This window comes from Etheostoma cragini, chromosome 23 (assembly GCF_013103735.1).
Source record: "Etheostoma cragini isolate CJK2018 chromosome 23, CSU_Ecrag_1.0, whole genome shotgun sequence".
Lineage (NCBI taxonomy): Eukaryota > Metazoa > Chordata > Actinopteri > Perciformes > Percidae > Etheostoma > Etheostoma cragini.
This window is the reverse complement of record NC_048429.1, coordinates 10,658,527-10,686,403: the sequence shown is the minus strand read 5'-3', so window position 1 is coordinate 10,686,403 and position 27,877 is coordinate 10,658,527. Positions and strand designations below refer to the sequence as shown.

Genomic DNA, 27,877 nt, shown 5'->3' with positions numbered 1-27,877 from the left:
AGGGTTGATGCACCTTTAAGCTGCAGCGTAGGTAGTCACAAAGCCGTAAGAGCAAACCCGATTCAGCAGGAATGGCGGGACTACATGCTGTACAATGCACAATTCGACCCGCAGGAGGGCCCAAAAGTGATTAAGCAGCGTTCCAAGTATCCACACTTATTAATAATTATTTAATAACTTAAAGAAACATTGCATTCCACTCGCTCTCTCCCTCTCTTGAATAGATACACACACGGGCACTGCAGCTACCTCTGACCTTCTCTCTAATGATAACTGTGCCAGTATATTGAATGAATTTGTGAGTTGGGTTGGGTAAGCTTGGTTGATTAACAATTTGGATCGGCTAACACACACTAAACCAGTAGACGCAGACGCTGTTGTGGTACACAACGAGCCTCTTTTTCTCCCAGAATGCCAGCGATCTTATGAAATCCCACACTGAGGTGACATGTGCTTGGTTCTGTGATATTAAACAAAGATGGCATAACAGCAGACCTTGCCCAATTTCTGTGTGAAAGGGGCTAGTGTTTCCTTTATGCATGTTAATGACAGTTCCAAATGAAACAACTTCAAGAAAGCCTCTTTAATTAGCTTTCTAACTGTAGTACATAACATTTGAGCTTTTGTAGGGGTGAACTAAAAAATCAAGTGACTGTTGTCCTTTCAGGGAGACTTTTTCAGGTCAAATAGAAAACACAATTTAAGTCTGAGGCTTCATTTGATTAGCTAATTTCATTTAAAGTGGGCCTCTGCTGTGTAAATCAGACTGCTAGTTGAGCATGCAGAAAGCATCGAAAACAGGTTCAGTGCAGTCAACCTGTAATAATTCAAAAAAAGTCCTAAACTTTTAGATGCTAGTTAACAATTAGCATTTTCTAGACTGATCTAATTAGCCAATATACTGTACATCAGTCTAACTTCTCTCTCTTTGCCAATTGTGTGATCTTACAATCGCTACTGTGCTGGAAATGGATTCTAAGTGGATCTAGGCGACACAGTATATCTAAAAAGTAAAATTGCATTATTCAGTGTGTGTATTTTATAATACAATTCATTTACAAGTTATGGTTAACATACCTACATTTTTTAGTTGTTTTAGAGTTTTATGTTGGGAGACGTGAACAACACATGACGATGAACTGAGCCTGAGCCTTGCTGAACTTATACACTGTATATGGAATGATCCGTAATTGCGAGCGTTTGCTGGTGATAGCATGTGTGTCTTGTTGTTTCCAGCACGTTGTTCCATCAATCTGAATCATTACACGGGACTTCTGTCTGTTTCTATCCCTCCATTCACTCATCCGTGCAGTCCATCGTGGCAAACAGCGGTCCAGCCAGCCGAAGGCGCTCAGCCAGTCCAGATGGGTGGTCCAAACCAATCACTGCTGCTCTCCCAGGTTTTGGCCTGCTAAGGTCCCTGCTGCCCTGACACCCTTTTTCTGTGCTCTCTCCGTGTCTCACGCATTCCGCTTGTTTCATGTCTTGGTGTTCTGTGAGATTGAACTGAGTGTGTTTGCGCAGACAAAATGACAGTCAAACCACTGCATTTGTCTTTTATGCTACAGTGTGTACAAGCAGAGCAAACTGAATTTGTGAGCATTTTTGCATGGCTTCCTTTGCCATCCAACATCACACTAAAGTTGTGTTTGTCTCTCTCCACTGTGACTCACAGACTCTGCCATGGATATTAGACAAACAAACCTTGAGTTGTAGTATTACTTGCAATGCTGAATATGATAACAGTTTAAGAACACACCAGATTTGAAACATACCACTGGCCTAACACCACACTATTCGTGCAGTTTCATATAGTAGACTCAGAACAGTGTATAAAAAGCACTTTTTATCATACAGAACCCACGAAATTGCAATTTTGCTATGTATCCCCTGAAAAGAAGACTTCCATATATTGAAACACTTGGAACTAAATAGACTGGTTTTCAAGCAATGCCATCAGGCTTCATCATGTTATTATGCCTTTAGTGTTTCAGGAAATAAATAATTTTCTGAAAAAAATAAATCTTGTTTCAGGGTCCTGTGTGGCTGATTAATGATACTTACTAAATCCTGCATTCAGGATTGAAATCTTGTTTGGCATGAGGTATGTTTTGCCTGCAGTTTGGAACACGTCTGTCATATATTAAGAATCCGGTATACTGAATTTTGAGCATTATTTTCATGAATGCTGACATTATTCATATATAATCCAGAATGAGGGGGCTTCCGTGGTTTGAATTTTGGGATGATGATTGATATTTTGGGACACTATCAGTTGATTTGCCTGAAAAGTACCTTGTAGTGCTATTTTCAAATTTGAAAACCAGCGACACGTTAGCAGATTTTCAACTAATTCGATTTTATTTCATGGAGGCAATTATGTTGAGACAACCTCTCTTCCTCAGGTATTGAAGAAGGCAGCCTGTACCTGGAGGCCGGTATCGACTCACATGCACCAACACATGCATTTGCTAAGGCACAGAAACACACACATGACACACAAGACCAACTTTAGCACATGAAAGGCCTCCTAGAGAAGACAGAAAACATAATGCAACAATGCTTTGAAGTAAATCCGTCATCCATCTAATGTAGGGATGTTTTTTGTTCCTCCTCCTCTGATAGTCTGATTCATATCTCTCTTCCAGGAATTCCCTTTCTAAAGCCTAAGAGACACATCTGCCAATCTGCTAGTCATTTGGCTCATTTCACAATATCCCCAACGTATTCGAAACATTCAAAATTCAGTCGCACTTTTGCATCAAAGCAAAGCAGGAAAATAGATCAGATTTTTTAAAGTCCCAGATGAGGTCTGCAATCTTCGTGCAATCTTGCATATATGCAAGAGCACATAGATACACATGCATTGAATGGCATACAGTAATTGCAGTGGCCAGTTATGGCTCAGTGATCTGTCAGCACATTGTGTGGGGTTTTCAGTTGCCTGGGCAATGGTGCTACAATCCCTAGTGATTGAATACCAAAGAAATACCCCCTAAAACACACAGTTCATTCAAATGGTTCCTGTTGTGTGTGAACAACAGCAATATAGTTACAATCAGGCTGGTATATATCAGACTATCAGCGAGCAGACTAATAAAAAAAAAAAAAAGCAAGCCTTACAGTGATTTTCACTCTAAAAGCCCTGTTTCATTAACCTTTTTCATTCATAGGCCTCTAAACAACAGTGATGAGTAACAATGTGTCATTGATGTTCTTCATAGGCAGAAGGCCCGCTGTGTTTACGACCTGGTTGGGTTTCATATACATAAGAGCTGATACATTTGATTTCTTCAGTCTAGCGATTATATACCTGTGGTGAAAAGTGGGCCATTAGGAGAAGTGTGTGGATAGGAAAAACTCACAATGATGGTGGATCTCTTTTAAACTGTTTACAGTTGTTTACATTGTGATCCCAGTTCTTTGTCTGGGCACCATATAAATGCAGTGTAATGTAAAGAGATTGTGAGAACAAAGGAAGAGCAATACACTTAAAAAAACAAAGCTATAGTGGATATGTGGCAGCTATTTGGAGACCAGTTAATTAACAGAGAAGATAGGGGTACATGCTGATCATAATATCATCAGTGGAAGTGGATCATTATAGAGTCCTTTAATGATCATTGGGTTTTAACACATTAATATGAATACAAAATATGTGAATAAAACACAAATGCAAATGAATCTTAGATACATTATGTAAGTGTCTGACATGTGTCTTTCAGTTTACCCATTGTTCCATGCTAGCCACATGGCCAATGCTTTGGTTAAGAGTGACATATATCAACAACTCTTAACTATTCATCTTGTGCTATCATCGCGTCCAGATTCAAATTTTTGTGTCAACTTTGGTTTAGTTGGTTTATGACCAAAAAACCTGCAAATGGACTTTTCTTATATAGCGCTTTACTAGTCTCAAAACCACTCAAGGCACTTTTATATAGAACCTTTCACACTCGTTCATACACTGTGGCCGAGGCTGCCGTACAAGGTGCCACCTGCTCACCAGATAAACACTCACACACATTTACACTCCGAAGGCGCAGCATCGGGAGCAACTCGGAGTTCAGTGTCTTGCCCAAGGACACTTTGACATGGGACTGCAGGGCCAGGGATCAAACCACCAACCTTCCCACTGGCAGGCAACCACTCTGCCACTGGGACACAACTGCCCCTTGCCCCCCCTCACCCGCCCTCAACCTCAGCTGTACTTTCTGTTTAGTGCTAATTACCAAGTAACAGTATGCTAACATACTAAACTAAAGATGTTCACCACGGTAAACATTACATGTTAACGTCATTCTGAGCATGTTAGCATGCTGACATTTAGCTCGAATAACTTCCGTACAGCGTCACCAAGTTGCTAGCATGACTATAGACTGTCTTATTGATATGAATACTTTGATTCTGATTTCTGATTTATGCAGTGTTACCATAATATTCTGTGGTGGCTACCTACCGTCCATGGGTTTTGGGATTGGCACCAAACAGGCATGTGTGCACTGGTGTAGGATCCATCATAAGTATGCTGAGAGAAGGAATAAGGAACAGTGCGGCTGGGCCGAGGGCTGCACAACTGAGGCCAGCTGTGTGGATGTTGTCCAGACTCATAAAAACCCTGCCCGTGATCTCTGTGACTAATCTCCCATTGGTTGTCTGGGCCGGAGCACGACTGGAACATTTCTAGCAACCCGGAAGTAGATCTAAGCAACAAAAAACAAAGAAATTGGTCAGTACATCAACAAGTTATGTATTGGAACTATTACATTATCTTTATTAACTTTAAAATGTACAAATACAATTCTAAGGTATTCTTGAATTTGTTAATGACTGTTGAGGAAAGGGTAGAAGGGAGATGGACTGGTAGATGCGTGCATTTGCAAGCGTTTATCATCATTAGTAAAAAGAAATTGTGTTCCCGCAGTTACTTTAGACTAGTCTGTTGCCAGACCTTCCTCCACAGCACAGCAAAGGAGGGTCTAGCGAGTCCACACAGCATTCCGAGATGGGAGAAAAACGTGCTCTGGTTTATTGGCATTTCTTTAAACCAATCACAATAGTCTTGGGCGCCACTAAGCGACATACATAGCTACGGCGCCTCTGCAAAATAGCCTCGGGAAGGAACTTGTTTTGGTGGAACATGTGTTTGTTTGAAGATAGGGGTGTCACAATTTTCCAAATTTGTGATTAGATTACATTTTCCATTCTAAGGTCATGGTTTGATTCAAGTCTCGATTTTTACTTTTTTTCTTTTTTAAAGCACAGGTTACTATGTCGTTTTTAGACTAGACTTTTATGCACTATAATATCTGACATTTGCTCGCAGTTACCACACTACATTGTCAAATTTAAAAGATTTATTACCAACAGAATTTAACAATAACACATCTTTAGTCGATTGGAAACTTATGCAAAATAACTGCCATCTAGTTTCTCTTTTGTAACTGCAGTCTTCTTCAAAGAAGATGCCATTAAATTTCACAACAACAAAAAAAAGCAATGCCCATAGTCTTCTCTGAACAATTAAGTGTCTTAACAAACTATTTCCAAACACTTGAGATTATACCACACAGATAACTGCCATGTTTGTCATGCTTTTTTGTTGACATGCAAATGTTGTCAACTCACTGGAAATCTAAATTACTTCAATTACCTCCTACTTCAGTGAAAGAGGAAGGGGGTTCACGTTATGTTGATGGGTGTCCTGCATGTCTACAGTTGACTGGCAGTAGCTAAGTAAAATGAAGTTGACTGGCAGCACTTCAACACTAGGCCTAGCGTTGACAAACTGACAGAAGAGGCAGTTAATTAACCCGAGTTGTGTCACCGAACCGGGAGAATGAACCGACTCACTCCTGTTTTTTTTTTGCTCTCCGTTTTTGCTCAAGATAGGGAATGATTGAGATTTCTCTATGGTACAACTACAAGAATATTTACAACTTTCGGACAGGTTCCTCACGTCACATTTACGTCTTCAAGCTCAGTTGGAGGCTTCGCAGTAATGCTTGCTGTGTGTGTGTGTGTGTGTGTGGGTGTGGGTAGCTGGTCTTCTGCTACTATGTGTGTAGTAATCTAGCTCATTAGCACCTCCACTGGAGTGGTGGTAGAGTAAAGTTCTCTTAATACCTACATGCAGGCTACATGTTTGTTTTTTCCCGCTTGGCAAGCCGACCAGACGTGACATGGGGGCATGGCAGGACCAACGATTCCATTTTTTTGTTCAAAATTTGAGATTGTAACTTAATGTGACACTGTTATTCAAATGTTGTTTTAGTCCTGCCACAAAAAACTTAGATCGGACAGATACTTCAGCTAACTGCATTGATTTACCTTTTAGATATCTGAGAAAATGTTAACCGTAGTCCTCATAATCGACCAGAGTTTAAAATATTAACGCAAAGATATTGGATATCCGGCTTAAAATTAGTGAAATCGGAATTTCCGTTGGCAACGGAGCAATCCTGGAAGTGGAACGTGGAACTTTAGACAGCTGAGAGACAGCTAGAGAGCTGATTACAATGGTTACCATAGTGGTAGTTATTGCTAATCTTGAAAGCTGGAAAGTATTGTTTAGCAATATTAAAGGAACACATTTTTGGCTTCATTAGCAAATTAGTCACAGGGTCTGATGTCTGTCATGTATCTTCTCTCTAACTTTATAAAGCAGAATCTTTTAATTGCCTTCAGCTGATGTATTTAGCAATAGTGGATTCTCAAAAGTACAGTAACTAAGGCTTTGCTTTAGCGTCTTTTTGGACTGAACCTTAATGTCTGCTGTCAGACTTTATTTCTAATAGAATACTTTTCCTTCTAGCTATTTTAGTGTTCTGGAAATTATTCACTTTCCTTTCTCTCAAATCTATTCAGTTAGTGGCACTAGTATCTTGTTGGAGTTTATTTGTGACATGATTAAATGACCCCTCATTGGATTTAATTATATACAATTTTAATATTTCCGTCATGAAGTGAATGGATGGCCAAAGTTGGTTGATGTGTGGCTGTAGTAACAACAGGCAGCATGCCACAGATCAAAGCATCTTGGAGGCTGTGACATAATCAGAATCAGTTGATATATACATAAAATCTAATTTGATTGGAAAAGCATTCCTGCCAACCATACAAACCAGAGGCATTAACAGGGAAACCAGCATCCTTTTAAATGAATTGTTGATGATTCCCACTCAGCTAAAAGGGTATTTTCTTGGAAAACATTTTTAATTTTAATTTATTTTAAATGTATTACTACGGTGGTAGTGCCAGTTTTGTTGTGACATGAATATCATGTCAGTGAATACAGTCATGGGCAAAAGAGGCTCAAGTCTGAGACGGGAAATTAAAATGGAAAATAGGCAGTACAAATATAACATTTTTATTGCATGCATCACATGCATTGCTTTGCTGTGTGCTTTTAATTAACTAAATGAATTCAGACATCTCTCAGTTATTTTTCAAGCCTTCGAAAGAGACATGAAAAGTTCAAGCATTCCACTTAATTTCTTTGTTGAAGGCTGAAATCAAGGTGACGAGCCACAGCTGGAATGCCCTGGAAAAACATACCCAGAAGTGGTTACGATGGGGAAGAAATCCTCGAAAGCCAATGGCCCCAGGGGGAGCCAAGGGCGCAAGTATGAAGTAAGTAAGTACTTTATATCTAAATTGCAATGTTTGAGTGCAAATTAGCTGTCACTGCCATAGGAGTGCTAATAGAGAATACATGTAAAATAGGAGATTTATACATTTGCTACAATGCAGAACTGATTGAACACAAAGAAAATGTCTTGGAGTCTAGATTGCTTTCTTTCTCCTTCTCTCTCCTTATGCGGGAGGTTAATTGGCAAGGCATACAACTGCCTGGCTGTCCAAGCATGGTGCAAACAGTGCTTAATTGCCTTTTATTCTGTCGCCAACATTCCAGAATACCTTTTGCTGCGGAATTCGGCTGGCACTGTGTAAAAATGTGTAGATGACATGGGCATGAGAAAACTTTTGTAAATGTCGAGATAGGGTTTTGTAGCTGCATTCCTCAAAAAATGCTAATTTGGAACAAGTGCTTTGTCTGTGTGGGATGAACCCAAGTCTTTGTCTGCGGTTTGTGAGCTTCTCTGTTAGCCCATGAGCAAGGCATCTTTCTCAAATAACAAGGAACTGGCCTAACACACAAAGAGTGTTTTATAGGTAATGCCCCTCAACTAGGTTTTTGTCACCCAGCTTCTCCGGCTCTAATGCTAACCCGTAAAGTGTGTATTTAGTGGAAATGGCTCGGGGTCAGAGATGTAATGTGTACCTGCGGTAGACCACTTCATTGACGCATGGATTATTGCTTGACTGCATTTCCCAACCTGGGTTTAAGGTCTGTGTGAGCTTTTGTATGAACGGTGAACACATGATTATTATAATAACTTTAGGTTAAACCACCCACTCCTCATCATTCATTCAGTTTCCCTGGAGTTGACAGTGAAAGCCACACACGTACAGTTTATACCTATAACCACCTGTTAAATGCAGATCTAACACTGACCCTGTGTTCATTGTTTCACATCATACACACAGACAGTGTTATAAGAGAGGGATAATATAATGCACTGTTGGTAGATTTGCAAGAGGCAGAATTAAAATTCTTTGTGGTAAACGAAATAAACTCAACTAAAACAATGTTCTATATAACATAATATAATGTCTTGGTGGCAATTTAAATTGGTTCTTAATAGATAATTTCATTACCTTAGAAAGACACCTCTTAGGACATAACTTATGATTCTAGATCAAGGCCTACTCCTTGTTTAGTGTAAGTCCCATCCAGGAAGCTTGCCTTCAGAATGTCAGGTGTCCTCTCCTCCACCTTAATTAGCTTATCTCAGTTAACGAGGCTCACTGTTGATTTGAATGGCCATGTAACGCTACAGTGTGGCCACGATGTGCTGAACCCGCATATTATTCCCGGCGGTACTCCTATTTCAGCCTTTTTGACTCAGAACTGAGATCTGACATTAGACCTAAAGGCCTCCTGCTGCTCTAAACATAGAGAAGATTTACAAAGCCTTGGAGCCGCTGCGCTGCTCACACTTATTTACATTTGGCTGCAGGCCTGCGTCACAGTTTCTGTGATCCGATTTCTTCTGTGTGTCACCAGTGAAAAAACTCTCTTGATTGGTGATATATTATAGTAAAAACAGCTATCTATTGGGTTCAGCGTGGGAACTAGCTTGCAGCTGCCTAACTCACCACAAGCCAGAGAGCTGCCAAAACTGGGGACAAACAGTACTTTCCAACAACATTTAAACAATAGTCATGATTTTCTTAAAGCAACTTTCTTTGAGTGTTTAATCAGGAAGTGAAATTTAGAAAGAGAATTGAAAAGAGAAAGAAGTAAATTGTTTTCATTATTTGGGTCCCTGGGACATCTGTCTGTCCTCAGCAGGTGTGTTTAGCAGCAGGACTAGCTACAATCAGCAAAAATGCTGTGGCTGTCCAACATTCAGATCTTATACACGTCCTCTAATGTTGTGTAGTATTATTCACTTTAATAAATCTTTTGACCTTGTCTAGTTTCACTGATAATTCGCAGCAACGACGGTTTGCAATTTGCAAGTTTATTTAATTTATTGGTCAAATACCTAATTTTGGATTTCTGGAGCAAATACTCTTCACGGCATTAGTCTAAACGCTGTTATCATGGAAAGATTTCCACTTTGTGTTGAGTCTTTTTTTTTTTTTTTTAGGATTAACTGACTTTTTGATGCTTTTCATCACATCCAACAATATTGAAAGGACATTTCTTTCTCTGGGCACCTGGATAGCTCAGTTGGTAGAGCAGGTTCCCATATCTAGAGGTTTAGTCTTCGCCGCAGCAGGCCGGGGTTCGACTCCAACCTGCGGCCCTTTGCTGCGTGTCATTCCCCCTCTCTCTCCTTACATATCTTCAGCTGTCCTGTCAAATATAAAGGCGTATAGTACCAAAACAATAATCTTTAAATTTCCATCTGTAGTTCTATTTATCTATCTGTTTGTCTGTCCGTCTGTCCACTTTCTCAAATCCTAAACCAACCACCTGGAGACAGGAAGTTTGGAGTATCATTGCTGAGGATTTTAAGAGTGTCTGTTTCACAGATGACTTAATACACACACATACACCCACAAACACACACACACACACACACACACACACATACACACACACACACACACACACCACCGTCTGCCTCATTAAAACATTTCCCATAGATGTACTACTTTGTACAGCTCTCCACTCATCATCACCTCCAATCCGCTCAACCCTTGCCTCCCTTTGAGCTCCACTATTTATTTTCATCAAGGCCTCTCTCTCTCTCTAGCCTCTCTTTCTCTCTCACTCTCCCTCTCATCCAGTTTTCTTTGTTGCTGGGCTGTCATGTATTGAAGCACCTATTTACTTGCTTTTTTCAGCGCTAATTCTCTCTTATTGTCCGTCCCGGCGTCCCATTGCGTCTGGAACAAGGCCGCCGCGAGAGTTTTGTTCCCTGTGCTCAAGACATGAGTCAGCGAGCCACGATAATGATGAGGAGCTCAGACACACAGGAGATCCAGCCTCTATCACTGATCACACCGGCAAAGTCTTCTTACCATATACGCCCTCACACAAGGTCATTATTACAGAGTGTGTTCAGTTTGTGTAAAGACCTTAGGGTCACCATTAAGAGCAGTGATTTAAACATGTGTGGTTTAGCTGTCCCTCGACTGTTTGCTCTTATTCCAAACTTAAATATGGCTTTGATATGAACTAACTTGTTGGAGAAGCCATGCAAAATGTGTATGGTCATTGTTTTTCTTCATATTTTAATATACCACTTTAGTTTAACTTGTTACTTTAGTTCCATTAAAGTGTTATAAGCTGCACTGAAGAGGTCCAGGGGTACTGATAAGACACTCATATTACATCAACAAAAGTGCCTATTCAGACACTTCACACTCAAGCTTACTTCTCAACTGTTGCCTGTGCACAACTGTGACTAAATTTGACTTGCTCTTTTAAGGATTAACCGAATTAAAACTCAAAATTTACATTAGCCCTATTTCCATCTGAGTGTGCCTCTCTGGTATATCATATTACAGCAGGTAATCTCATATATTAGATGATCTTTGAGGCCAAAACAGGATTTTGAACAGGACCGCTTGAGTCCCCGCTGGGGATAAGACAGGCAGGTACATGTATGTCTGGGATAAAGCCACATAGTATGCAAGCCCTACAAACTAGAGGAAAACCAATGTTAAGTCCTACATGTGCATATATTCTAATTATGCCTAAAAAACAGACTGGTTTATGATAGTGTGTATGATTAACTTTTATTTCCTTACTAAATACGAAACTGGTGATGATGTGTCATCACATGGAACATAAACAAAAAAGATAAATACATGTTTTTGACATTTTTAGATCCCTTGAACTTTGTGAATATCGATCGCAGATGCTCACATGACAAACTTCCATGTTAATTCTTAACATTTTATATTCTATTAAGTCTCCATGAAGTCAAGTAGTACAAGTAGTGTAGGTACATGAAGTACAAGCAAGTATGCCATTTTGATATGATATTTACAATATTCTTTAACAGATAATATCTGACATATGCTTCTGCCTGTATAGACTCCCTACCTTATTGGTCAACAAAGTTTCCACATAATGGTTATTGCACCCTGATAACGTGTGTGGGGCAGCGGCTTATACACTGTCCAATACTAGCAGCCTAAAATCTGCTATTTTATCTGCTTTTATGTTTTCATGTTTTTTTTAAATATATTTTTAACTACTCTTTAATGTTTAATTTCTTATACTGCAATGTAACTTTTGTTTTCGTATTTTATTTTCACTGTTGTTAACTGTTCTTTAATGTTTAATTTCTTGTGCTGCACCATAACTTTAATTTTTTTATCTTTTTATGTAAAGCACTTTGAATTGCCCTGTTGCTGAAATTTTTACTCTACAAATAAAGCTGCCTTGCCTTGCCTTGCCTTGCCTCACAAACAATACAAATGGTCATTTTCTTCACCTTGAACAAGCTTGCTGCATTACATATAATTCAAATGGAAGTATCCTGAACCGTAAGAAACAAGTCTACATGACCATACACATATACCTCTCACCTGTCACAAAAATGTGCTGACTGCTGAAATTGCAAGCATGACCAAAGCTGTTATATCTTAGTCTTTAAGTCCTACTGCATTGTGGGTACCCAGTGTGTACAAACGTAGGAAGAGGGGAGCTTCAAAATGCGTATTTGCAATGTAATTAGGCCTAAACTGTGGAAGAAACACATGCAGCATGCATGTGCATTGTCAAATATAATTCTATTCTATCCATTAGATGTGTCTTCACTTCACAAGTCAATCAGATCCATTTTGTGACTTCAAAGAGTGGTTTTAGGAAGAGGCTGTAGACCGTGGATGAACATTTACTTTTGCTTTTCATCGGTCAAGGGTGTGCGCCACCGCTGAGAGGAGGTTACCACAGTCTCACTTTGAAGTCAGCCCTCCGAGCAGACTGTGTTTACGATCTTTTAGCACATTACTCCCTCCAGCCCACCTCTTCTTCCACACATCTCTCCGTCACACTGTTCAAATACCAACTAAACCTTACCTTATCATACTAACACGACTAATAATAGTTAACATGGTTGACATTAATATTACTATTGATTTAATCAAAAGCCCAGTAAATTAAGCTTAAACAAGAACGGACAGGGCATTGTTAAGGAAATGCGCTTCTGTGGAAATGAAAATAAAATCTAAGTTGTCGTTTACAGATTTACCACAAGATGGTGCTGTATGCATCCATTCAACATCTCCAAAAAAAGATATTGCTCACACTTGCATTTCCCTCTTGAAATGTCAACTTACGCCCCTTCAAACTAAAATTAAAAAATGTAATTAAATTAAGTCCTCAAACATTTCAGAGGGCTTGCGTGTCATAAATTCAGTTTCTATATGACATCTGAGTCACGCACAAGTCATGACTCAGAAGATGTGGCCTCACCCATTGCAAAACTCTTGGAGTACCCTGTGCATAAATTTAAAAGTCAAAGTAACACTGCACACTTCCATTCTGCTGCACACTACTCCAAGTTTGCACCCCATCCTCTAAACATGCTCCAGCTATGTGGCACTGCACACATCCACATCTGCTATTGCACACCACACAGCTACACACCACTGACACAACTTCTTTCACCTGGGCTCGTTTTTGATTAAAAAAAAAAAGAAAAGAGACTTACAAAGCACTGAAATCTGTGATTGAAGTTGTAATAAACCTTTAAAGTCCTGTATCCCAAAATCAATCAGATGCATTAATTCATCTAATACTGGATTATGTGTAACAGACATTTTTTCCTTTTTCTTTAGAAAAACACATCATCTCGTCATCTTGGTAGTGACTCATCGTCCTATGAGGCCTTAACACATGTCCAGCCTCTTTGCCATATAACTCAATCCGTCCACATGGTTTCCCCCCCTCCCCAAACCAGCACACGCATATCTCTGAAAACAACATTCCCGTGATGCAAGATTAGAGAAGTTGACAGGTTTTTTTTCTTTATATAATGTAAATAATATCAGGTGACAAAAAAGAGGAAGTACCCCTTGAGGAACTTTAAATAATTTCCCGCTGTGTCATTCTGATCTTTCAAAGTTGCGCTCAGACAACCATTCCACATGCCAACGGTAGAACAACACCTCAAAGTGATGCCTGGAATCTAAGGATGCAATGGGACTTTTACAGAGGCATTTCCTGACCTGGCATAACTGAGGAATACATATCTATTGAATGTTGGGTTTTTTTACAGTGAAGGAAAGTACTTAAGTACAATTTTTTTGTTACTTTCACTTCACTTAAGTATTTCCATTTTCTGCTACTTTTTCTTCTACTCTACTGTATTTAAGGGAAATATTGTGCCTACATGTATTTAATACCTTGAGTGACTTTCCAGATTCAGATTAATAATACAAAATAAAATCAACAAATAAATTATGTTGTACTATTATGGATAAAGATTAGATGATCAATTAGATTATTGTATTATTATTAGTAGTATTTTTATTATTATTATACAATCGGATTATTGATCCCAAGGGAAAATTCACAAGCTGCCCAAACGCATATATATTATTATACACTATTGTTCTTAAGTTTGGGGTCACTTACAAATTTCCATATCACTCCATTATAGACAGATTACCAGCTGATCTGGGTGGGTGGCTAAACTCTAGTGCAATACATTGTCCATTATCAGCAACCATTCATCCAATGTTCCAAAGGCACATTTTGTTCAATAATCTGATATCATTTTTTTTTAAAACTAACTAGAAAAACATTGGAGAAGCTTTTTGCAAAGCACATAATCTAATCTCAAAACTGCTGCCCCGGCTTAACAAAAACAAATGTCTAAGTGACCTCAAACCTTTGGCCAGTAGTGTATATTATATATTATTTATATTTTTGATCCTAATACTTTTGTAGTTTTACTTTAGTCAAATTTTGAATGCAGGACTTTGACTATTGCAACTTCTACTTAAGTAAAGAATCTGAGTACAGAAAAGGTGTAATTACATGGCATTGATTTCTAAACCAGTTATCAGTGTCAGAAAATAAAGTGAAAATGTACAACAATTAAAAATATTGACTACAGATGTTTGGTAACGATAGTAAACATTCACTGCAATCTCCAAAAAACAAACAAACCTAATCGAAACCTTTGTTTGGGTTTACATAGAACTTTAGTTGGCAAGGATTTATAGATGAGCATGCAGTTTCTCTGCAAGTAATAATCTGCTAGTCCCAATCTTAATATCTACATATCTATGAATAAGATATATACTGTATGGATTTAAGAGTCAAAAAGGTGTTCCTGATATCCAATAACATTCCAACTTGCCACTGAAGAACTTCCTGTTAAATAGGATGTTGCTTGTGGAGAAGTTTCTATCTCCATCACTATAAATCAGTATAAGCAAAGGCATCTTTTGAAAAGCCCACCGCACACTTTAAATTGCAGGACAATATTTTTGGCATTTGGAAAAAAATTGAATCTCAAAAGAATTACCTTTTTTATTTGAAGTTATGGAAGACAGGTCCCCTTGGTATACTGTAACTCTACTTATCTACTATCTGCCAATCTTATCTAAATCCACCTTCAGATTATCAAAATTAACTTGCTTGTTGGTCCACCTCCTATTGATGTTTAAATATTTCTGGAAGCATGGACTAGTGAAAGGGACCCAGATTTAAACTAAATTGTGTTTCCTCTTTTCACTAGCAGCCAGGAGCTGGGTGCAAAGGGAAGCTTTTACGTCAACTGCCCCATTTTGGAGACATAAATAATCACAGATTCAGACAAGTCATCGTGTTACATAATCACGGTCGCTCATAAATGAATCAAATAATGTAAAAAATACAAAAAGAAATTGTTATAAAAAAAAGCTTTAGTCTTAAAATGCTGTCGGATTTACCTTTTTCGGTACCAAATTATGGTACTTACCTGGTAAATTACAGCTGCTACTTCAGCTGATAATGCAGCGTGCACATTCTGCTATTGTTGCCAAGGCTGATACTAAAAATAAAGGCTTGACTTTCAAGTGTTGAAAATGCTGTTCTTGAGACAGTTTGTCCATAATGGATTTGCGCTGCTCAACTTTTACAACAAAACACACAAGTGTTTTCGGTCAGCTTTATGGAACGGTGACATTTCAATCCAGAGGAAAAGGGCTCTGATATGGCATTCATGGTCACACTGTAATCTGCATAATGACAATGATGAACAATCCATCAGGGACGATTTGAGAGAAAAAAGCCTTCATATTCCCCTTCAGATGCATGTTGATTGTGTTTGTTCATGGCAGTTAGGTTGATGAGGGAGCAATATGGAGGAAGTTGGATGGACACTTGTTACGCGTTACCGTTAAAATAGCAGACATCTCTTGACGAAGAACAAACAGCAAAGGCAGACGGAAATCAAGGCGTCTGTGAAAGCTCTCAGGAATGCAAATTCAAAAGCACTTCATTACTTGCTTTTTCCCTGCAATCTTGTGTCTGAGAGACTGAACTAAGTGGTTAATCAAGCCAAAACCCAAACCGTGTCTGAGGGGCCAGAGAGGAGACACCTCTGCTCGCAGACAAGGCCATGGCTGTGTGTTCACTATGTATGGAAGTGCATGTGAAAATACACAATGGAGTGTGTGTGGTTTGGATCCTACGGTGGCCGACGGGGCAAACGCACTGCAACTTAGTAAAACACACGCAAAAAGACAAAACACAAGCACATTAAGGAATCGTCTTCATTCATTTGACAACACGTGTATAGCATTTAGCAAACGTGCTGCAAATACACACAACACAACCAAATACATAAACACGCTGCAATTATAGAAACAATGCAAAAAGAAAAGCACACAAACCCCGAAAACAAATGCAACAGACAGCTGCATCCAGTTTCCGTAAAATGGAAAGCAATGTCAAAGAAAATGGATAATTTGTGTTCCTAATTTTTTTATTTGATTTTTAATAAGTGTTCTACTTTTCAGTAACGTATATGGGCTAACTAGTGTTAGCTAGCAAAGAAACACGGTAGCAATCTTATTCTGTATCCTTGACGTTACACATCTGGTATTTCTCCGGTGCTGCAGGACATTTTGCCATGTATTTTCCGTTTCCTTCCTCTTTCTTTATTTAGGAATTTTAAATTTGGTGTATTAATGAGGACTACAATTAACTGCTCCTCAGATCTCTGCAGGGTAAATTGAGACCGATAGCTAGACTATCTGTCCAATCGGAGTTTTCTCTCGCTCAAATATTTTGCAGCGGCTCTGTGCGGAGGTTAGCACCGCCCATGATGATTCTGATTGGTTCAAAGAAATGCCATTAAACCAGAGCGGGTTTCCCACACCATACCCGACTGCTGTTTGGTAGCCTTCAGGAGGGTCTTGGCAAAGCGAGACTGTAGCTTTGTGAACATGGTATTTGCAGGACTTTATAATTGGGATTTTTGGTTGTGTTGTGTGTAATTGCAGTGTGTTTGCTAATTGTTGTGCTTGTGTTGTCAAATTCATGAAGATTATTACTTAATTTGCTTGTTTTTTGTCTATTTGCATGTGTTTTTTAGTTGCAGTGCGTTTGCCCCTGTAGGATCCATGCATGTACTCTTTGGTGGATGGAACTTCCTGTATGAGGAAAAGCAGTAATTGCAGGTGTGTTTTTGGATGTCACTTCCCAGAGATTCTAACATCTTTATAAATCTGAAAATGCAACGTTTTTTATCGGTGGGCCTTAAACTCAATCACCATTGTGTTATCTCATTCAGCGATTAATAGTGACTTAACAGACATTTTCTCAAATAGAAATCTTCCAGATTATTACTTTAAGTTGCAGAGTAGTAAAAAATTCCTGGTGCATATGTTCAACATCTTAGTTTAGTAGTTTAGTATGCTTACATTTGATATTTAATACTAAACAAAAAGTACAACTGAGGTTTCCAACAGTCTGGACCAAAGTAGTGGACTATCCAGCCGCCACTAGCATGGCTACAAATGTACCACGACTTTACATAAAACCATAGGCATCAGCCAGATGTGGAGATTTAATCCTTACTGCGTTGTAGCAACATTCTCAAAACTTTATACATTTTCTCCGAACATGTAGAGAGGTCAATAGAGATAATTGATCTCAAATGATCTCTTTATTCCCGTTCTGTGAGCATTTACGAGCACTGTGACAAAGACAGAAGATACACTGTCTGTGTTTTCTGCTTTAATCATTTCCACGTCATCAGAATAAGAAATGTACCAATTATCCAATATCTTAAGTTCTCTGTGGTTATGGGAGGACACTCATTTTGTTTGTCACATGCCGTTTGAGACAACAGACAAACCAAAACCAGATACTTTGCCAGTTACAAGAAAATTATAAGGCTTGATTCTAAGCAGCTGTCCTTGTTACGATACACGAGGACCAAAAGGCACAGTAGGAGCAGGCAGGAGGGCACTTCAAAAAGGCTTTATTCACACAGTCCAAAAAACCCGGGGAACAAAGGCAATATTAAAGCAAAAATCTAAAAATACTGTAGGTACAGGGGAAGTCGATATAAAAACAGGGTGAACTACACAGGGGAGAACTCACGAGGAATGACGACAGGATGACAGCGTCACAAGTACCGGACAGACTGACTGGACAAAAGGATCTGACAAGAGACAAGGGAAGCACAGACATTAAATACACAAGGTAAAGAGGTGACGAGAGGCAGGAGACAAAAGGGCAAGAAAGCAGGTGGAACACATCAGGTAATCACAAGAGTGGGCAGACACAGGAAGTAGAACTAAAGACAGGACAAGACAGAAACCCAACTTCAAAATAAAACAAGAAACACAACATACAGACATTCAGGGGAACACAGGACCAACACACAAGACCAGGGAGAGCACAAGACCGGACAACAGAACCAAAAAGGGGAAAAAGAACATAAAAACAAAACCCCAAACCACAACAGTTAAGTACTTACTCCTTGCAAGGAAGAGTCCTTGCAAGGAGCAGCTTGAAATTCTTCCCCAACATCTAGTGCAAATAGAACTGGGGAAAAAAGAAAATACTCTTCTGATCCAAAGTGTTAAACGCATTAAAGGTGCCGTGGATTGGATTGCGAAGATCCAGGACTTAGCCAAAAAATGTGAACATCAACAACTTCTTAGTCCCTCCCCCTTTCCGCTAAAGCCCAAAACGGTCCACAAAGCCCCACGATAGAGTGGAGGGAAACCTATCTGCAGCTCGTGCGCGGGGTAAGGGGGAGGGGAGGAAATATTTGATTTCCTATTGTGTTGTTCCTATTGTAAGACAGAGAAAAACAGTGATTTTTTGTCATATTTGCTAAATTATCAAAGTTATTGCCAATAAATCTTCTCCCGATCAAATTAACTGACTAATTGTTTCATCTTTATATCAATCTAGACAGCCTGGAATGGGATTATTGAACATTTTAATGTACTATTTTCCATGGTGTCTGGAGAGCTCAAATCAGCCTCAGTAATCTCGAGTGTATCCAAGAACATGTATTGCATTTGACAAATGGCTATGATTTACGTATGACGTAGGGATTTCTCTCCCTCATCTTGTTATTGTTCGATAGACAGAATGTGTGGAATGCGAGTGTGTGAGTGAACTCAGTGGGAGCTGACACTCAACATTAGATTTATGGGTGGAGATTATGACCCAGGGCACTCTGGCAGAAACAGAGAAAAAACAGCAAAGCCAAGGCCAACGGGAGAGACGAGAGGTGGAGAGAATGGAGCAAAGGCTGTGATATAAAATGAGGCGTTTGATCTCCCCAGGACAGGTTAGGTCTTACTGGTGGAGTGTCTGATCTGATGCAGAGCCTAGGAAAGAATGGACACCACCAGCTGCACTGAGCATTCATTATGGCCGCACATAATGGAAAGGGAGAGAGTAGCTCATTGTGCTCTGTATTTTTACTTGTCAAACCACCATTAGGGTATCAATATTTCCCCCTTTTCTCTTCAAATTATTTGAGCGACACACTCTGAAATTTCTCCTACGTGTACACTCTTTGTCCAAAGGTTTCCTTGAGAGGAACTCGGTTTTACTTCGGGCCTGTGTTATATCTTCAAATATCTGGCCGTTTTCCTTTTCCTTTATTTCAATCAGTGCACCCGGTACAGTGAAAAGGTATCCGCCTGCAGACGTAAAATAAGAGCCCCTGAAATAAAAACTCCCCCCCCTCTTTTAGATGGCAATAGTATGTGGCTGTGTCTATGTCTGGTTTACTTGTGGTTCTTTGATCATGACAGCATGCGACGGTGTTTGATTCCTGGGGTACTTTGACAGTTTGCATGCTGGCAAAAGGCCCTCCAGTGTCTGAAGTTAGATCAGAGGAGACAGGGCCTGAAAAGCAGGCGTCCAGCTGGGAGAAGATCAGAAAAGACACAAACTTTAGCGAGAGCCATTGTGAGGTACACAGCGGCTTCTGGCTCCCATAACTTTTCCCTTTGTATGTTTTTTATATCCCTCTCTTCTCCCTCTCTTATCTTCTGCTCAGAGTGTTGAATGGCTCAGTAAAAGGTCTGTGAGGTTTTATCTGATTCTGACCAAAAGAAACACCTTGTGTTTGTTCCCTAATACAGCTGTCTCTTAGGGTGTGTGTGAGGGTGTGTGTGCGTGTGCGTGTGTGTAAGGATAATGCCATGAGGACATTGTTGTTAAAATAATAAAGACTAATTGAAACGAGTGTAATCTCCTAGATCACAGACCAGGCAATGAACATACTCAAAGCTTGTTCCTAAAGCATTTTTAATGGATTAAGTTAAATCAAATATTGGATGTATGCATGAGGTTTTGAACAGTACCGATCAATCAAGGCAGTCACTGTAATTACTGGCCATATTAGCTAATGTATAAAATGATGGAATTATTTTACTTTAGGGACTTCATTGGATGATAGACAGTCCCACGTTTGGTAAGTGTGGCAATTGTGCCCTCTAATGGTTCAATGATAGAAGCAACAAAAACCTTATAAAACATGCAAAATGCAGAAGTTATTTTGCCAAGTGGATCTCAGGTGTGGCTCTGGGAGCATTCTTAGGTCCTTGGAAAGTTCAGAGCTCCTAAATCACACAAATGCCATTCATAAGACACATAATACATTTTAAAATTAGCTAAATCATGCATACTGCAGGTAATGCAATACATGTTTTGATCATTATTTACTACTATTGTATGATTTGCAAACATGTGCTCCATAGAGATGCTAATCAATTTTGGAAAAATGCCCCTATTGATTCTAGTCATATCTCCCAGCCCTAATTTTTCATGATTCATTCTGCCTTGAAATTGGGTTTTAAGTACTACATTTACCCAGGCATTGCAACTGATTACCATGCATGTGCTACTGCACAAACTTTGTTTGAATATCTCCATTTAGTTTTATTTTATACACTACATTTTAAAGGGGAAATATACTTTTTACTCTTCTTTATCTGGCAGATGTAGAAAGGCTACTGGTGGTTACTTTGCTGATTGAGATTTTACACAAAACAAATGATTAACACATAAAATATGAGTCGCTATTATTGATTTATCTAGCTGTAAATTAGGTAGGCCTAATTATAATGAGTTAAACCTAGAGTAGCTTTTTAGTGTCTTAAATTCAAGAACAACTAAATTGAATACATGTATGCTACTTTTGAATCTAGTATTTGTACTTCCAGTATAGTAGTTTTACTTAAGTAAAAGACCTGATACTTCTTCTACAACTGCTGATAAGCAAAACCACTACATCTCCCGAGTGTAAGAGTACATAGAATTGGGGCTGATTATTCAAAATAATCTATTGACATTATTAACAATAATAATAACAGTAGTATAGGCCTACAGTCTATATTTGACAGGAGTGTGAGGCTCTTTCACCTACATTGATTAAAAGGCATTGTTAATCGATCGACGATTTAAGCGTTCTCTCTCTGCATTCGCTTTCTCTACTCGACTGGTACAGCTGCATTTAGGGTCTGCTCGTCCTTTGGAGAAATGGCAACGACAGTGAAACTTAACACCGGTGCACAAATGCCCATTGTGGGACTGGGGACATGGAAGGTACGTTTATTTTTTTTAAACTAACGTTACTATGTTTCCTTGTCCTACATAGCGTTAACTTTTTGTCTGACGTAAGCTAGCTAGCTAAGAGTTGCAACAGAGACCCTTAAATTAACGCCGTTAAATCTGACTTTCCCAGGCATACAGGTATTCCTATTATAGAAGCTAATTCACCAGTAATTTTAGTTTTAGTTTACGGGTAAATGTGGGTTGGTATTTCATTTTAGTTGGTACAAACATTGCTAATCTAAACCTAGCAAGTTTCTAGAAGCATGACCGTCGTGTGCAAATCAGACTGGTCATAAACACCATTATGTAAGTGTGATACAGCTTGAAACGCCAATTTTTCTTTAATTTGGTCACCGGACCGGCAAAAGTTTGGTGTACATTAATCATCTGACAAGATTTCCGTTTCCTGCTTTAGTGACAGTAGTAACTGTGAAACTTAAGTAATCTTTTGGCCCTTTTCCAATCTCAAATAGTCCCAATACCTAAACCCCAAGAACTAAAAACTCCCTTTCAGACATGAGGCAATGGCATATTTTCTCAATATGCACGTGTGTTACATAGTGAAGTTACATTAACCGTTGATACATTGTACATGCACCAAATTAGTACACCTTGGTGTTATTATGGCACACAGTATGTCTGGACCAGAATACAGGAAGTAACCATCCCCGTCTGTTCCAGTCTCCCCCAGGCAAGGTTTCAGAGGCGGTGAAAGCAGCCATCTCAGCGGGTTACAGGCACATAGACGGAGCCTATGTCTACCAGAATGAGGCCGAGGTGGGAGAGGGCATTCAGGCCATGATCAAGGAAGGCGTGGCCAAACGAGAGGACCTCTTTATTGTTAGCAAGGTGAGTTGTGGATGCATATGCGTGTCCTTATTGTTTCTTCCACAAGTAGGCATCGGCAAAGTTTATTCACTGTATGTAAAATGTGTAAATACTGGATTTCTGCATCCTAGCTAACTTCTGTCCTCTTTTTATGCCATAGCTGTGGTGCACTTTCCATGAGAAGTCCCTGGTGAGGCAAGCCTGTGAGAAGACTCTCAGTGATCTGAAACTAGACTACCTTGATCTCTATCTAGTGCACTGGCCCATGGGTTTCAAGGTAGGCACACTATTATTTCAGCGGTGTGTGTGTGTGAAAAATATCAAGTGCGGTGTAAACCCAAATCTATTAATTGCTTTGTCATTCTGCAGGCTGGCAGTGAGCTCTTTCCTTTGGACAGCGCAGGTGAGACGATCAGTGACAATACTTACTTCCTGGAGACATGGGAGGTGAGTTAAACTGACAAACCGCTCGCTTGTATCAAACAAATAAAAACTTGTTGGGAATTAGCAAAACAAAGGTGCATGTGTGTCCGAGGTTATGTAAAACCAGAATCACTTTTCAATCAGCATTTTTAAGCGCATGTCTGTTTTATCAACATTTTTGAGGAAGTCAGGAGGGAAAGAGACCTTAAAAGACACGGAAAGTTGCCCGAGTTGGAGGGATTCTAGCTGTGAATTTTTAGTTTGGACTAGTATAGGCTTAAAATGTGATAGCACAAGACCTCAGATCAGTGACATGACTATAAAAGTGGAAACAAATTAGAGCACTGGCTTTTTTTTAAGTGGAACAAGAAGGAATTGGTATGAGCTACAGTCTACAAAACCAAAACTCATTCAAGGATGTTTTTTGTTGTTGTTTTTTTTAAATAAATGGTCAATTTCCGCAGGGGATGGAAGAGCTGATGGATGCTGGTTTGGTCAAAGCTATCGGTGTCTCCAACTTCAACAAGGAGCAGATTGAAGCTCTTCTCAACAAGCCAGGCCTCAAATACAAGCCAGCCAACAACCAGGTACACAAAGACAAAAACTAACCATGGGGCCCAGCTGCTGTTTAAAGTTATGGCGCTTTTCCACTGCATTGTACCTACTTGACTCTACTCGCCTTTATTTGCGTTCCATTACGGGAAAATAGTCCCTGGTACTTGCTAACAGGGACTATTTTTTTTTTTTTTTTTTTTTTTTTTAAGACCGCCTCAGTGGAGGTTCCAAGCGGGTCGAGGCAATACCAAAAGGAACAAATCAGTCGTGTTTAACTTGTTTAGTCAGCGTTTTATTGTTATCTTCTGGCAACAGCCACATGCCAAGAATCAGAAGCAACACCTGCGTGCGTGCGTGTGTGTGTGTGTGTGACATTAGGTCACCGCACTTTCCAATGGATATGACGACCAGCCACGCTTGCGTCACGCATGAGGTTGTACTACTGTTATGAAAAAAGGAGGATGGGGCACAGGGGCGAGTCGAGCTGGTACCATTAATGGAAAAACGCCATTACATATGCGGCCTTTTTAGATAAAACATTTTTGAGTCGATGCTGCTGAGACGTAAGAAAACAGATACAGTACATGTCAAAATGGCTGTTCCTAAAGAGCAAGGGGCCATAATGGCATCATCTGTCTCCTCTTATCAGGTCTGAGAAATGAATGTCTTGGTAATTCGTAATGGGCCACAGCTTCCCCCTTAGGCTGGACCAATTACCATCAATGTCTTGTTTTGTTTGGTCTTGTTGTTTATTTGATTACAGCAACCTTCTGCTCTTTATTGTCAAACACAGAACTAAGGAGCAAATGTATCCCTTAGAATAAGATCAAATAAGTACAGTAGGCTCTATAGGCTTATGCCCAATGTAATCACAAAAATGTAGTCTTGATTCTTTTTAAATGTTCATTGCAAATACAAAAAAGCAGGAAGGGATATATTAGAGAAAATTGAATAGTAAACGGATACTTTATTCATCCCGAGGGAAATTTTAATATCCATTAGCTTAGACAACCATAACACAACAAACACACACACATCTCACATACATAAAAATCACTCACAGAAGTGTAAAGAGTTAACAATTTGTGAAGTGATTACAAAGGTCTGGTATGGACTGACCATGGAATGCAAGGAGCATGATAGGGTGCTATGGTAGTGTGTGCAGTGGATGTAGGGCAAAACAATTAAGATTTTAAAAGAATTAGTATAGTTTAAAGCTTCTTTTTTTTTTTACATAAATATAACAAATGTGTCCTTGACCAAGACATTGAAGAGTAAATTGGACATAATTGAAGCCACTGTGAAGCTGTGTGTGTTTTTAAAAAGCCTGGACAGTTAAACACACAAAGTAAAAATGTGATTTTTGCATCACGGCCCGGTTTCTACAGCGCAGCCCAAGACTTTTGTGTTTGTCTCTCTAGGTGGAGTGCCACCCGTACCTGACCCAGGAGAAGCTGATCAACTACTGCCACTCCCAGGGCATCTCGGTGACCGCCTACAGCCCCCTGGGTTCCCCGGACAGACCCTGGTCAGTTGTGTCCAAATAACACGAGACAGGACTTGCCTATCTATATTACCCCACTGCTACGAAGTGGGTCATATTTGCTTGAATGCTGAGTCAGTTTTCTGTCTGTCACATCCCTGTTGGTTAGTTTCAACTTGTGACTGCTGTTCCTCTTTGTCTATGTGGTTTGTCATGATTTATAGATTAAGTAACAATCTTTTTTTTCTTCTTCTTTTTTTTTTCTGCAGAGATAAGTTGGTGTCATTAAAGCTCTTTTTATTAGTCTGAATTAACTTTGAAAACCTCACAACGGTGTTGATTGTTTGACCTTTTTTCCCCAGCTGCCTGTCTTTGCAGCACTGTTTTAATGTGGTTAGGTTAATTTTTGAGTAAGCCCTTTTTCTGAGGCATTTTCATTATTTTGTCTTAAAAAACTGAATGCGATGTGTTCAGGTTTGGTAATTAATACCGGGTGATTGTATTGAAATTGCAGGGCTAAACCAGAAGACCCATCACTGCTGGAAGATCCGAACATTAAAGCCATTGCTGAGAAGCACAAGAAGACGCCAGCTCAGGTACAGCACTGTCTGGAGTAAATCAGTAATGAAATTGAACCAAAGAAATCTTCAAATGGTTATTGTGTGTGTGTGTGTGTGTGTGTGTGGTGTGTGTGTGTGTGTTTGTGTGTGTGTGTACACACACACACAAGCGTGCCAATTCCACACACACATGGCCCTCGCTGTTATTACACTTAAAGTTAGGACCTTTTGATCACGTTCAAACATTAATACCCTGTCTCCTTCCCTGGTCCCGCCAGGTCCTGATCCGCTTCCACGTCCAGAGGAACGTGATCGTGATCCCCAAGTCAATCACACCTCAACGCATTCAGGAGAATTTCCAGGTAATTGGCTTGGAAATAGTTCACATGTTTTCTAGGATTAGCCTTTTAATTTGCCTCGCATACTTAGCCTTTTTGCTCCTGCATGAAGACCGTTGTTTAAATCTTTGCAGGTGTTTGACTTTGAGCTAACTGACGAGGAAATGAAGACTATATCCGGATTTAACAGGAACTGGAGAGTCTGCCCAATGCATTGGTGAGATCGTACATCATTTTGTTCTTTTCTTTTGGTAACATACATTGTTAAGAAGATGTCCTGTGTGGGGCAAGCTTTTTTAATTTTCCTTTTTTCTTCTGTTTTTCTCTCTGCAGGAGCACAAAGCACAAGGACTTTCCATTTAATGCTGAATATTGAAATGAAATGCTGATTTAACAGTGGGTGCTGTGGTTTGCTCCTCTACACTCTACAGTGCTCACTTTCCTGTTCTTTACGGCAGTGTGGCCTTGCTTCAGATTTTTATTTTCATATCACATTCATCAACAGAAACATGTATTTCTTTGTTACCAGGTGTGTCTCTGAGAAAGCCTGTAACCAGTTTTACGCACACTCCTAAGACTTCTTTATACCCAATTATTTCAGTTATCTCTGTTAATGCATGAATTGAATGGTCTGAGACATTACATTTCACTGAAATTGTTTTTATATGATTTCACGTGATAAATTATACATTGATGTAATGATTGAATGGTAGATCTTAATACAATGACAAAGCACCCCCTATTATTACTATGTGAGTCATAGACGGTACTTATCATGTGTATTAACCCCGTTACGAAATAGGCGCTTTCACTTCCCGTGTGGACCGTTTTGTTAAGCATCAAAATAAAGTCCTGTTGAAGATCATACAAAAGAAAGTTGATGCAAGTTTCCTACACAGTTGAGCAGGGGAAAGAAACACTCAGGCAAGTAGAGGTTGATGCCTCTGTGTGACCACTAGAGGTCAGACAACCTAATAGTGAGACTGAGGAAATAAACGATATGCTTCTGAGCCTTCATGCTGTCTACAGGACCAGTGTCTATACTCACTAAAATACAGCCACACTTTAATGTATTGTCATATGTATTTCCATTTTTATTTGTAGTTGGGGAAATAAGATTAAGCTTTTATGATCCGACTAGTTAGTGTTTAAAAGTAAGGTTTGCCAGATATTAAAGAAAGAAAGCAGAACATTCAATATAAAACAATCTTTTTTTCTTTCTCAATTCCAATCCATTCTCCACTTATTTGTCAATTGGAAACTGCTAGAAGATTTTGGTTTGGTGTGTCAACATGTAAATGCTTGCATCGGATGACCAGGTTTTTAAAAAAAATGAAAAGCTTCATATTTCTATGGGAATATTGTTGATTTGACCACATAATCAATTAATGTATAAGGTAATATGAGTTAGCTCTAATTATGAACTAATCACATTTTATTTAATAGTCTATGATGAGCAACAGGAAATTCTGATGCATCTTTCATTGATTCATGCATTAAATCATTATTCATGCATTATCCTCACCAAAAGTGTTGCCTAGTTCGCAAACAAACCTTTTTATACTGCCTTTTTTATTTTGGTTTAAACTTACCACATTGGTCTTGCAATCTTTTAAATACTTATCTACATTAACATTTGTGCGATGGATGCCTAACCTTTGTATTTGTACTATGTCACTAGAAGCAGCCTGCTTCTATATAGCCTGTACAGTGATGTCATTTACACCTTGGTAGGTATTAACCCACACATTTATCTAATGTCAACTCAACCACTACATCCTAATAAAACAGGATGTAAAAAAAAAAAAAGCTTTATTAACTTAGTGTATAACTTACAATTTCTTGTATTATTGTCATGTTGTTCTTTGTCTCCCTGTCTACTTACCGTTGTAGTTTGAATGCTCTCTTCTCGGGGAAGCTTAGCATGGTCTTCATGTCGTCTTCACTCAACTCAAAGTCAAACAACTGAAAGAAAAAGAACAGCTAAGCAAAAATGACTTACATTATGTAATGCAAGTATAAAGCACATGATCAAATTTTGGCCAAATAGCAAAGCCTTAATAAAATA

At 39.2% G+C, this 27,877-nt stretch overlaps 3 protein-coding genes across 6 annotated transcripts in view; 2 read left to right on the top strand and 1 right to left on the bottom strand.

Annotated features, from left to right (window-relative positions):
- tfec (transcription factor EC) overlaps positions 1-15,241 on the bottom strand; it is a 48,849-nt gene extending 33,608 nt beyond the window's left edge. For all 4 annotated transcript variants that reach the window (XM_034863087.1, XM_034863089.1, XM_034863090.1 and 1 more), the window contains exons 1-2: positions 15,069-15,241; positions 4,460-4,703 (exon numbers count right to left, since the gene is read on the bottom strand). In XM_034863087.1, the coding sequence (XP_034718978.1) occupies positions 4,460-4,681 (222 nt within the window). In that variant the 5' untranslated portion in view covers positions 4,682-4,703; positions 15,069-15,241. The remainder of the gene's footprint in view (positions 1-4,459; positions 4,704-15,068) is intronic.
- The window catches only part of LOC117938466 (THAP domain-containing protein 5-like), a 135,425-nt gene that overhangs the window by 94,610 nt on the left and 12,938 nt on the right, over positions 1-27,877 (top strand). The window contains exon 3 of the mRNA XM_034863097.1: positions 7,508-7,632. Coding sequence (XP_034718988.1) covers positions 7,598-7,632 — 35 coding nt within the window. The 5' untranslated portion in view covers positions 7,508-7,597. The remainder of the gene's footprint in view (positions 1-7,507; positions 7,633-27,877) is intronic.
- On the top strand, positions 21,433-26,814 carry LOC117938468 (aldo-keto reductase family 1 member B1-like). The gene is made up of 10 exons (XM_034863100.1): positions 21,433-21,613; positions 22,304-22,471; positions 22,611-22,727; positions 22,820-22,897; positions 23,338-23,460; positions 24,850-24,956; positions 25,426-25,507; positions 25,750-25,833; positions 25,944-26,026; positions 26,143-26,814. The coding sequence occupies exons 1-10, from the start codon at positions 21,548-21,550 to the stop codon at positions 26,183-26,185; spliced, it is 951 nt and encodes a 316-aa protein (XP_034718991.1). The 5' UTR covers positions 21,433-21,547; the 3' UTR covers positions 26,186-26,814.

What these genes read in the sequence shown, in the direction of transcription:
- LOC117938468 (XM_034863100.1), top strand. Translation starts at nt 21,548, where the DNA reads ATGGCAACGACAGTGAAACTTAACACCGGTGCACAAATGCCCATTGTG. An exon ending in TGGGACTGGGGACATGGAAG is followed by an intron (nt 21,614 to 22,303) that starts GTACGTTTATTT and finishes CGTCTGTTCCAG; the next exon opens with TCTCCCCCAGGCAAGGTTTC. An exon ending in AGAGTCTGCCCAATGCATTG is followed by an intron (nt 26,027 to 26,142) that starts GTGAGATCGTAC and finishes TTCTCTCTGCAG; the next exon opens with GAGCACAAAGCACAAGGACT.